This window comes from Salmo trutta, chromosome 28 (genome assembly GCF_901001165.1).
Source record: "Salmo trutta chromosome 28, fSalTru1.1, whole genome shotgun sequence".
In the NCBI taxonomy this organism is placed as follows: domain Eukaryota; kingdom Metazoa; phylum Chordata; class Actinopteri; order Salmoniformes; family Salmonidae; genus Salmo; species Salmo trutta.
In genome coordinates, this window is record NC_042984.1 from 27,647,792 (window position 1) to 27,660,870 (window position 13,079).

Genomic DNA, 13,079 nt, shown 5'->3' on the forward strand with positions numbered 1-13,079 from the left:
TAATAAAGAGAACATCACTGGTAATCCCTACTGCCTCTGATCTGGTGGATTCACGGACTCACGAAGCACAAATTCTTAGTTTGTAAATTATGTCTGAGTGTTGGAGTGTGCCCCTGGCTATCCGAAAATGTAAATTATTTGCTTAATATAAGGAATTTGAAATTATTTATACTTTTACTTTTGATACTTAACGTATATTAACATTACATTTACTTTAGATACTTAAGTATATTTAAAACCAAATACTTTTAGACTTTTACTCAAGTAGTATTTTAATGGGGGACTTTAACTTTTACTTGAGTAATTTTCTATTAAGGCATCTTTACTTTTACTCAAGTATGACAATTGGGTACTTCTTCCACCACTGGGAATGAGTAGGTGTGTCCAACTTTTGACTCGTACAGTATTTCTCAACAGTGCCGGTGGAAAGACGACAACAAGTCTATGATGTTAATGCTTATAGCTAAAAAGTTAACTAGCGAGATAACTAGCAGTACTACAAGCTATGTTTTGAATTGGCTATATAGTTAATCTAATTATTTTCTAGGCTACCTGCTGCTGAAATGTCTCTCTCTCCTCGAGCAACAGCCCATTCGCACTGGCACACATACAGATGAAGCACAGCACACACAGAGAGACGCACTGAAGGGTAGGCCGAATTCTGATCATGGCTGATATGTACATTTTTAAGTGATTGAGCATATATTTAAAAAAGGAAAACACGTTAAAATTCCATGACTTTTCCAGGATTTTCATGCAATTTGGAACAGCACATCCTGCACATTCAGTCTGGCGCATTCTCAATGTGCGAATTCTCAAACTCGAACAGACTACTGGCACGTATACACCGGATTCACAGACTAGCGGCAAATAAACTTGAACAGTGGAATTAGGATATGAATGCCCACTCTCCATTGTTATTCAATGCAGATCTCGCCTTAATTCCGCTTTGATCAACCTTTTTTTTTTACGCTGTGTGTGTGCGAACCCAGGCTGGTGATAAGCCACTTTGTTTTATAGAGGAGCCTGTACGCCGTTCCCCCAAAATTGGAGTTGCCGGGACGGCACTGCGGACAGTTCCGGCCTAAGTCAAGCACTGAGTCAGATGCATCATAATACCCCGGAAGTAAAGCCACACTGGGAGCCAGATTTTAGACGGAATTTCATTGAAAACAATGGAGCATGGTCGAGCAAATTAAAACTCAATTCAATGTATTTTTGGGAAGGTCTGTGATCACAATTCTAGTAATAAATTACATATATACATCAGATGGTTTTGGGGAGCTATTTCATAGTTTTATCACGGTTCCATTATTTTCCCATTTTCGTCTTATAGCAACCCTATGCCTGTCATGACTGTATACCGCCCTTTTGTGAAGGAGAGCAATGGCAGAGCAGACCGTCACATGCCCCGAAATATTTTTGTGCAACCTGGAATTACAATTTAAGAGGACCAGTGCTTCTATAGTGAAACAAATCTCACACCTGTGCCGTTTGCAAGCAATTGTTGTTACATTGTACAGTATATTGTTTGTTCTTCAGACTGCACTAGCGAGCAACATAATGTCACTTCACAGAGAGAACCAGAGAGAACCATGAGTTCTTCAAGTTTAGCACTGTATCCACACATTTTTGAACGATCTGAATGAAGATGAAGATCGTAAAGGGGGTGATTGAATTTACGATATGCAACAGGGATTGGCAACTACAGCCAATTTCTTCCTGAGCTTGTAGCTAGTCAGCGGGCCAGAACAGCAAAGGCTAGCAAAGACTCGCAGCCCAATTCATAGGCCTACACTACACATTGAACATCTCTGGTTAGTGGGCTAATTAATTCAATGACAATAACGTAAACATTTAAATGTCTCTATTAATACCCTATTAAGTGATATTCATCTTACCATACTTCTCCGATGCCAAACCGGTGTCTTGTTTGCAACAAAACTGTAAGCAAATAATAAAAAATGAGACGTCGTCATGAATGCACCCCAGACATGAGGCCTGAGTCCGATGAAGAATTTGAAGCTGGCTACTCGTCAGTGGCTTAACCCAAAAGCAGAAGCTACAAGTGCGTCCCTAAAAGCTACCTGGGCTTAAAAACATATTCTCTTTAACATAACATGAATATCTCAATTGATTGCAACAGTCACATTGTGATTGTATTAGATTACTAAATACTTCCCAAACAAAGTCAATATTGTTGGTGTCCTCGACCTGCAGAAGGCCGTAGCTCAACCTCTGAATGTCATAGACTAACCAAATATACTTCATCTCCGTGTGCATCAGTCGTGTCTTTCTTGTGTATTTTACAGCTCGTTTTTAGCACAAAGCATTGTGTTAATCATCAAGTTTATCATCGTTATTGATTGCTTTATATAATCTGGATCCATTTTATTTCCTCCCTTTACCCCCTCAATTCGAGCACTGGTTTCAGCCATACACCAAGCCCTCCACAGACATAGAGGTAGGCCTGGTGACAGTATTTGAGGAAATAGCTAGGCCTACCAACAAATATATGAATAACATAACTGCATCTATCAAACAGGTAAGCCTATCTATGATTTATTAAATAGGGCTCCAACAAAGCCCTCTTGTTATTAAATTAGCCTACTCAACATTCAGCACCAGGTGATGTCCATATTGATTTTAGGAATAGCAATCCACACATGAGTGTTGGCTGCATCTCAACTAATCTTTTTTCTAATTTATCCAATTATATTCCATTCTCTTGTTTTTATCATGGACATATTCCATCCTTTATGTAATTAAGCTTTCACATGTGTGTTTCAGTTTTTATCAAAAGTGTTGGTGCTTGCTTCTAAATATGGCAAAAAAAATTGACCGCTGTAGGTTGAGGTTCTTGTTCCCTGACAAAAATAAGTTGTTACTGGGGGTTTATTACGATATCTTTGTGATATTTTAGTTATATTGAATTTTACACATTACCTTGATTAAATTGCTCTGCCCAAAGCATCTTATAAAATTGAAATGGGATAATAATGGACCCATAAAAAAAAACTATGAAATAGCTTGCCAATACCATCCGTTGCATATACAGTGCATCCGTAAAGTATTCAGACCCCTTGACTTTTCCACATTTTGTTACGTTACAGCCTTATTTTAAAATGTATTAAATACATTTTTTCCCTCATCAGTCTACACACAATACCCCATAATGAGGTCAGGTGCATACTTTTTCCATTGATCATCCTTGAGATGTTTCTACAACTGGAGTCCACCTGTGGTAAATTTAATTGATTGGACATTATTTGGAAAGGCACACACCCGTCTATATAAGATCCCACAGTTGACAGTGCATGTCAGAGCAAAAAACAAGCCATGAGGTCGAAGGAATTGTCCGTAGTGCTCCGAGACAGGATTGTGTTGTGGCACAGATCTGGGGAAGGGTACCAAAAAATGTCTGCGTCATTGAAGGTCTCCAAGAACACAGTGGCCTCCATCATTCTTAAATGGAAGACGTTTGGAACCACCAAGACTCTTCCTAGAGCTGGTCGCCCGGCCAAACTGAGCAATCGGGGGTGAAGGGCCTTGGTCAGGGAGGTGGTCACTATGACAGATGGGAAAATCTTCCAGAAGGACAAGCATCTCTGCAGCACTCCACCAATCAGGCTTTTATGGTAGAGTGGCCAGACGGAAGCCACTCCTCAGTAAAAGGCAAATGACAGCCTGCTTGGAGTTTGCCAAAAGGCACCTAAAGGACTCTCAGACCATGAGAAACAAGATTCTCTGGTCTGATGAAACCAAGAAACCAAGAAATCTTTGGTCTGAATGCCAAGCGTCATGTCTGGAGGAAACCTGACACCATCTCTATGGTGAAGCAGGGTGGTGGCAGGATCATATTATGGGGATGTTTTTCAGCGGCTGGAACTGGGAGACTAGTCAGGATCGAGGGAAAGATGAACGGAGAAAAGTACGAAGAGATCCTTGATGAAAACCTGCTCCAGAGTGCTCAGGCTGGGGAGGTTCACCTTCCAACAGGACAATGAACCTAAGCACACAGCCAAGAAAATGCGGGAGTGGCTTCGGGACAAGTCTCTGAATGTCCTTGAGTGGCCAAGCCAGAGCCCGGACTTGAACCTGATCGAACATCTCTGGAGAGACTTTAAAATAGCTGTGCAGCAATGCTCCCCCATCCAACTTGACCGAGCTTGAGAGGATCTGCAGAGAAGAATGGGAAAAACTCTCCAAATACAAGTGTACCAAGCTTGTAGCGTCATACCCAAGAAGACTCAAGGCTGTAATCGAGTAAAGGGACTGAATACTTATGTAAATGTGATATATAATTTTTTGTCTTTGTCATTATGGGGTATTGTGTGTAGATTGATGAGGAAAAAAAATGTGGAAAAAGTCAAGGAGTCTGAATACTTTCCGAATGCACTGTATTTCATTTCTTAGTAGAATTGTAACCACAGACCTTCCAAAAATACTTAATGGGATTTTTCCCACCCTGCTCCATTGTTTTCAATGTAATTCCATTTCAAATCTGTCTTCCAGTGCGGCTTTACTTTCGGGGTATTATGACGCATCTGACTGTTCCCTCTCTTTACATTACTTGGTACCAAGGCCCCAGGTTTCCGGTCTAGAAGCATGCTTTTCACTGTACCCAGAGGACACTTTCGGTATTGCAGTTTAGCTGAAGTCAAGCCCAAAATTAACATTCTCATAGACAGCCTAGTCAGTTGTCCAACTGAATGTATTCAACTGAAATGTGTCTTCCCCATTTAACCCAACCCCTCTGGATCAGAAAGGTGCAGGGGGGGTTACTAGCCTTAATCAACATCCACGGCGCCCGGGGAACAATGGGTTAACTACCTTGCTCAGGGGCAGAACAACAGATTTTAACCTTGTCCGCTCGGGATTTGATCCAGCAACCTTCCAGTTACTGGCCCAACACTCTAACCACCAAATAATACACTTTACAAAAACATCCATTAACTTATTAAAGTAAATTGTCTTACAGGCTGATTTTTTTCTATCACTCACACCCAAAGATATTAACATTTTATATGAATTCACTCAGTCAAATTTCTGGATGACCTGATGATGTTGTCACTTCTCGCGCTGCTCCAGTGCGCACTAAGTGCTCATGCGCAGGCGTAATCAGCTCTCTAAAACCGGATCTGTACAACCACGAAAGAGTGCATGCAAACATGAGTAGATTACATTGAAAACAATGGTTGTCCATCTTGAAAGCGGGCTCTAGTTCATATATAGCTCAGTGGTTTGGACCGAATAGCTAGCGTGACAGCTAAAATGACTTAGATACTGCTCCCTATTAGATTTTTTCTAACAAAATATCTACATTATGGCATTTACTTATCATAAACTATTTACATATAATAGAAATGTGGGTACAATTGAGGACAAAAATAAAACTTACTCAACCTTTTAAAGGGCACTTGCATTTAATATCACAGGATTTTAAAATTCAATATGGTGCACAATTTCTACTTAAAATCAAAAGGGATGCAAAATGCACTCTATTCGTGGAATGACCCAGCTACTTGTCATGAAAAGTTTATGAAGCGTTTTATGAAGCATTTTATGAAGCGTTTTATGGAGTGGAATTTGCGTGAACAACTCACCTGCATCCTCTGTCCGTGTCTGGAGAGAGGTGGGACTGGGCTCGCCCACTCCCACGCTGTTCTTTGCCACAACTCGAAACTCGTACTCCACCCAGGCATTGAGATCCACCACCGTGGCTGTCAGTGTGTTGCCATCAATTACCTCAGGAACTAGAGATAGAGGGAAATAAAGCTAAGATCAGGCATCACATCAATGTAGATAAACCATCATTTCAATCGAATAGTCCCTTATGGTAAAAAAATATACACGGTTCCCTTTAATCCAAGGATAGGGCATCTACATGATCTGTTGTTGTGGCTCAACATGAAATATTCTTTCACATGTTTTTATTTTATTTAACCAGGGAAGTCAGTTAAGAACAAATTCTTATTTATAATGACAGCCTACCCCGGCCAAACCCGTACGAAGCTGGGCCAATTGTGCGCCACCCTATGGGACTCCCAATCACGGCTGGTTGTGATACAGCCTGGAATCGAACCAGGGTCTGTAGTGACGCCTCTAGCACTGAGATACAGTGCCTTAGACCGCTGCACCACTCAGGACCCCAAATGCAGGGATGGAATGTGTGGATATTGGGCACTGGCCAGCCGGCCAAGAAGACTGCAATTTTTACTAGCCCGGGTCCAAAATCTGTGCCAAGCCATATTTGAAAACACAGAATTTCACTAGCCGGCAGGCTAGTTGGGAACATTTTCTGCTATCCCAGCCTAATTTCCATCCCTGATGAAATGTATGACCTATCAATTAAATCTGCACAGATAAACAAAGAGGCTAGATCAATGTGCAGTCCTACCTGTGTCCACCCTTTGCCAGCCCACAGTGAAGGGGGTCCTGGTCTGGATAAGGTAGCTGGTGATGGGGCTGCCGTTATCCCTGCCGCGGCTCCATGAGAGCTGGGCTGTGCTGTCCGTCACCTCCTCCACTGCCACTGTGTCTGGAGGGCCAGGGGGGCCTGACTCGATCGCAAAATAAGCAGAGTTAGAGTCCCCCCCAATGTACACGCACATGCAGGCACGCACGCACACACACACACACCTCTTTATTATCTGCTGCTGCAACAGCTCCTTAATTCAGCTGCCATCCACACTGAGCCAATCTCAAATGACTCCCTATTCCCTATACGGTGCTACTATATGCACGCAAGACTGTTAGTCATTTTGGATAAAACTGTCTGCTAAATGACATACAGTGCCTTCTGAAAGTATTCATACCCCTTGACTAATTCCATGAATCTTTATCCTGAAAAACTCCCTAGTCCTTAACGAGTACAAGCATACCCATAACATTCAGCCCCCACTATGCTTGAAAATACGGAGAGTCGTACTCAGTAATGTGTTGTATTGGATTTGCCCCAAACATAACACTTTGTATTCAGGAAAAAAGTGAATTGCTTTGCCAATTTTTTTTGTTGCAGTATTACTTTAGTGCCTTGTTACAAACACAATGCATGTTTTGGAATATTTTTATTCTGTACAGGCTTCCTTCTTTTCACTATGTCAATTAGGTTAGTATGTGGAGTAACTACAATGTTGTTGATCCATCTTTAGTTTCCTCCTATCATAGCCATTAAACTCTGTAACTGTTTTAAAGTCACCATTGGCTTCATGGTGAAATCCCTGAGCGGTTTCCTTCCTCTCCGGCAACTGAGTTAGGAAAGACGCATGTATCTTTGTAGTGACTGGGTGTATTGACACACCATCCAAAGTGTAATTAATAACTTCATCATGCTCAAAGGGATATTTTTTTTTTACCCATCTACCAATCAGTGCACTTCATTGCGAGGCATTGGAAAACCTCCCTGGTCTTTGTAGTTGAATCTGTCACGACGTGGCCCTTTTTGGGTGTAGATCGTGGCTCCTCCTCTCTCATTCTCTCTCCCACATCAGGTTTTACAATGGTCATAAATACCTGGTAGAAACTGCCATGCAGTATTGAGGGAGAGAGTCTATGGTGAACAGAGCTTCTCTTGCCGAAACTCATAATCCCCAAAATGGGAAAATTAAACAATATTTATATTTTTGAGAATGTGGGAATGGTCCGTGGACACTTAAGGGACAGTCATGTCGAGTGTGTTTCATTTGGTGATCTCATGAAGGACAGGAAACACACATAACTGTATCTCTTAAAGTGGACATTTCCCAACTGTCAGGTTTACTTCTGAATGTTGCATAAGATGAATGAATAATAGGGGTGAAACGGTGTATTCGTATTGAACCGTTCGGTACAGGGTCCACGGTGCACGGTTCGGTACGCAATGCGAACCGAACAATACATTAATCATATATTCCAGCTAGGAAGATATATTATATATATATATATATATATATATATATATTATATATATATATATATATATATACATACATACATACATACATACATACATACATACATACATACATACATACATACATACATACATACATTTCATTGTAAAAAAATATTATTGCATAAATCCATGTCATATAAATTAATGTGGGAAAAATATCTATATAAACCCAGTAAAAAAAGAAATGTCCTCTCACTGTTTCACAGACAAGTTTCACAGACATGTGACTAACAGAAATTGAATAATGTGTCCCTGAACAAAGGGGGGGGGGTCAAAATCAAAAGTAACAGTCGGTATCTGGTGTGGCCATCAGCTGCATTAAGTACTGCAGTGCATCTCCTCTTCATGGACTGCACCAGATTTGCCAGTTCTTGCTGTGAGATGTTACCCCACTCTTCCACCAAGGCACCTGCAAGTTCCCGGACATTTCTGGGGGAATGGCCCTAGCCCTCACCCTCCGATCCAACAGGTCCCAGACGTACTCAATGGGATTGAGATCCGGGCTCTTCGCTGGCCATGGCAGAACACTGACATTCCTGTCTTGCAGGAAATCACGCACAGAACGAGCAGTATGGCTGGTGGCATTGTCATGCTGGAGGGTCATGTCAGGATGAGCCTGCAGAAAGGGTACCACATGAGGGAGGAGGATGTCTTCCCTGTAACGCACAACAAGCTCAGTCCGATGATGCTGTGACACACCGCCCCAGGCCATGACGGACCCTCCATCTCCAAATCGATCCCGCTCCAGAGTACAGTCCTCGGTGTAACGCTCATTCCTTCGACGATAAACGTGAATCCGACCATCACCCCTGGTGAGACAAAACCGCGACTCGTCAGTGAAGAGCACTTTTTGCCAGTCCTGTCTGGTCCAGCGACGGTGGGTTTGTGCCCATAAGCGATGTTGTTGCCGGTGATGTCTGGTGAGGACCTGCCTCACAACCGGCCTACAAGCCCTCAGTCCAGCCTCTCTCAGCCTATTGCGAACAGTCTGAGCACTGATGGAGGGATTGTGCGTTCCTGGTGTAACTCGGGCAGTTGTGGTTGCCATCCTGTACCTGTCACGCAGGTGCGATGTTCGGATGTACTGATCCTGTACAGGTGTTGTTACACATGGACTGCCACTGCGAGGACGATCAGCTGCCCGTCCTGTCTCCCTGTAGCGCTGTCTTAGGCGTCTCACAGTACGGACATTGCAATTTATTTCCCTGGCCACATCTTCAGTCCTCACGCCTCCTTGAAGCATACCTAAGGCACGTTCACGCAGATGAGCAGGGACCTTGAGCATCTTTCTTTTGGTGTTTTTCAGAGTCAGTAGAAAGGCCTCTTTAGTGTCCTAAGTTTTCATAACTGTTACCTTAATTGCCTTCCGTCTGTAAGCTGTTAGTGTCCCCGTTCCACAGGTGCATGTTCATTAATTGTTTATGGTACATTGAACAAGCATGGGAACTAGTGTTTAAACCCTTTACAATGAAGATCTGTGAAGTGATTTGGATATTTACAAATTATCTTTGAAAGACAGGGTCCTGAAAAAGGGCCGTTTCTTTTTTTTCAGAGTTTAGTAATAAAGTTGTCTTAAAAAATGAAAGTTGTTTTGTCTTGTAGCTGTATTTATGCTCCGCTCATTAGTTATTTCACTCCAGCGAGAACAGAGCTAAGAGACCGTCATAGCATCAATTAGCTGATGAAGGAATTAGCAGTTAGCTAAATGCAAAGGAGCAACATGGCAAGCCAGAACTAGAAGATGCCCCAGTATCATTCAGGTCTGCCGTCTGGGAACATTTCGGTTTCCCTGTAAACTATAACAGGCTTTGCCAACGAGTGGTGGATAAAACTTCTACAACATGTAGGCTCTGTTCATTGCCGATAGACTATTCATGTGGTAATACGAGTAACATGACTACTCATTTGCCCCGACATCCCCCCAAAGTGCGGCTGACTCCAGTAGGGCTAAAGAAATCAACACAGCGATAGCAAAATTCATTCAGATATGAGACCCTTCTCTGTGGTAGAGAATGCGGGGTTCAGAAACATGTTTAAAGTGGTCGTGCCGCGCTTCACTATTCCTTCCCGTACACATTTTGCCCAGACATTAATACCTGCCTCATACAAAAAAAAAAAGTACAACTTGAGAGCGAGTTGTACGCGGTCAGTTGTACGTGGTCAGTTGCTCTAACAGAGCGTTGGACGGCTAGAGCTACAGAGAGCTATCTTACTGTAACGGCTAATCTCATTATGGCAGAGTGGGAGATAAAAAGCCCTGTCTTTCAAACACGTCCCCTTGAGAGTAGTCACACCAGTGTAAACTTGGGGGAAGAGCTAAGGGAAGTAGTTGCAGTGTGGAAGTTGGAGAGGGATAATGAAACGATTCCTGTGACCACTGACAACACTAGAAATATTGTAAATGCAGTTGCACTAGCTGGATTGGGGCCACAAATAGGATGCTTTACTCACATTATTAATCTAGAACTCAAAAAGAAATGTTAGTGAATCCAATCTCTCGCCTCCTAGCAAATATCAGGAAGGTGTTATCCTTCTTTCATAAAAGCACAACTGCTGAACATGTTTTCAAGATAAAACAGGAGATGCCGGAGCTGCCAAACCACAAACTAATCCAAGATGTCCCTACTAGATGGAATTCAAGCCATGACATGGTTGAGAGATACCTTGAGCAGAAAGTTGCGGTGCATTCTACACTGACTGTTAAAGCTGTGAGGAAGAATGTCAAAGATATTGTGACTTTGTCTGAAAATGACATAAGACTATCAGAGGAAGTTATCAAAGTGTGCAAACCTCTCAAAACAGTCACAACACTGATATGCACATCAGTTTCCATGGTCCTGCCTATGAAAACAATGATCCTGAAATCAATGGTGGCATCTGATGAAGATGAACACGTGGTAAGGAATGTCAAGACTGCTATCAGAGTTAACCTGGAGCCTAGATATGCTGACCCTGATGTCCAAGACTTCTTACACAAGAGCACTGCTTTGGACCCCAGGTTCAAGTCCCTGCTGCATCTGGATGCTGCTGCTTGTCTGAGAGTCTACAATGAGATTGTGCAGAGATTGTGACCAATACACAATAGGTATTGTATTTGTTTTGTTCATGTGACATTTATTATTTAATTAATTTGTGATTTATTTAACAATTATTATAAAGTTAATAATTGTAATAAGTGTCTGATATATATTTCTAACATCAAATCATATTTTTAAAGCCACTTCAGAGATAGTAATTTTCATCTAATTTAATTCTTCAGGGTCAAGCCATAGATACCACAGGAGCCAACCCCTCTCCGGAGACGGCAGACGACAGGGGTTCTCCTCCAGAAAAGAAATCTGCCATGGCTGAGCTTTTTCTGGAGTTGTTCACGACCCAGGAGCAGGGAACTAAGTCAAAGGTCAAGGTGATAGAGGAGGAGGTGACCTTATACAGAGAAGTAGACTGTATTCCCCTGGATGAGATCCACTTACAGTTGAAGTCGGAAGTTTACATACACTTAGGTTGGAATCATTAAAACTAGTTTTTCAACAACTCCACAAATTTCTTGTTAACAAACTATAGTTTTGGCAAGTCGGTTAGGACATCTACTGTGTGCATGACAAGTAATTTTTCCAACAACTGTTTACAGACAGATTATTTCACTTTTATAATTCACTGTATCACAATTCCAGTGGGTCAGAAGTTTGCTAAGTTGACTGTGAATTTAAACAGCTTGTAAAATTCCCGAAAATTATGTCATGGCTTTAGAAGTTTCAGACTATGGTTTTGCAACTGCACATGGGGACAAAGATCGTACTTTTCGGAGAAATGTCCTCTGGTGCGATGAAACAAAAATAGAACTGTTTGGCCATAATGAAGATCGCTATGTTTGGATGAGGCTTGCAAGCCAAAGAACACCATCCCAACCGTGAAGCACGGGGGTGGCAGCATCATGTTGTGGGGGTGCTTTGCTGCAGGAAGGACTGGTGCACTTCACAAAATAGATGGCATCATGAGGCAGGACAATTATGTGGATATATTATTGAAGCAACATCTCAGGACATCAGTCAGGAAGTTAAAGCTTGGTCGCAAATGGGTCTTCCAAATGGACAATGACCCCAAGCATACTTCCAAAGTTGTGAACAACAAAGTCAAGGTATTGGAGTGGCCATCACAAAGCCCTGACCTAAATCCTATAGAAAACATTTGGGCAGATCTGAAAAAGCGTGTGCGAGCAAGGAGGCCTACAACCCCGACTCAGTTACACCAGCTCTGTCAGGAGGATTGGGCCAAAATTCACCCAACTTATTGTGGGAAGCTTGTGGAAGGCTACCCGAAACGTTTGACCCAACTCAAACAATTTAAAGTCAGTGCTACAGTACCAAATACTAATTGAGTGTATGTAAACTTCTGACCCACTGGGAATGTGATGAAAGAAATAAAAGCTGAAATAAATCATTCTCTCTACTATTATTCTGGCATTTCACATTCTTAAAATAAAGTGGTGATCCTAACTGACCTAAAACAGGGAATTTTTACAATGATTAAATGTCAGGAATTGTGAAAAACTGAGTTTAAATGTTTTTGGCTAAGGTGTATGTAAACTTCTGACTTCAACTGTACATGGTGGAAGACCAAAGAGTTAACGTTGCCATGTTAGCAAGGCACTACCTGGCTGTGCCTGGGACCTCTGTCCCTAGCGAAAGGGTATTCTCCACAGCGGCTGCCTTTGTCACAGCAAGCCTATCTGTGCTCACTGCAGATAATTTGGATAGACTAATCTTCTTAAAGAAAAACTTGAAAATCGGATAAAAATGTTTTGATTTTACATTTTTTTCAAATAACCAGGAATCGTGGCTGAATGACATTTTACATTTACATTTTAGTCATTTAGCAGACGCTCTTATCCAGAGCGACTTACAGTAGTGAATGAATACATTTCATGCATTTTTTTATTTTTTGTACTGTCCCCCCGTGGGAATCGAACCCACAACCCTGGCGTTGCACACACCAACTGAGCCGCAGGGAAGACCTGTGTGCATATCCAATGACGACATGGATATTCAGCTAGCGGATATATGCTGCACCGGCAGGATAGAACAGCACACTCCGGTAAGACGAGGGGGGGCGGCCTGTGCATATTTGTAAACAACAGCTGGTG

General features: G+C 42.1%; 1 protein-coding gene across 1 annotated transcript in view; it reads right to left on the reverse strand.

Moving 5' to 3' along the window:
• The window catches only part of cntn3a.2 (contactin 3a, tandem duplicate 2), a 77,326-nt gene that overhangs the window by 24,716 nt on the left and 39,531 nt on the right, over positions 1 to 13,079 (reverse strand). The window contains exons 15-16 of the mRNA XM_029719446.1: positions 6,401 to 6,559; positions 5,607 to 5,756 (exon numbers count right to left, since the gene is read on the reverse strand). Of these exons, the coding sequence (XP_029575306.1) occupies positions 5,607 to 5,756; positions 6,401 to 6,559 (309 nt within the window). The remainder of the gene's footprint in view (positions 1 to 5,606; positions 5,757 to 6,400; positions 6,560 to 13,079) is intronic.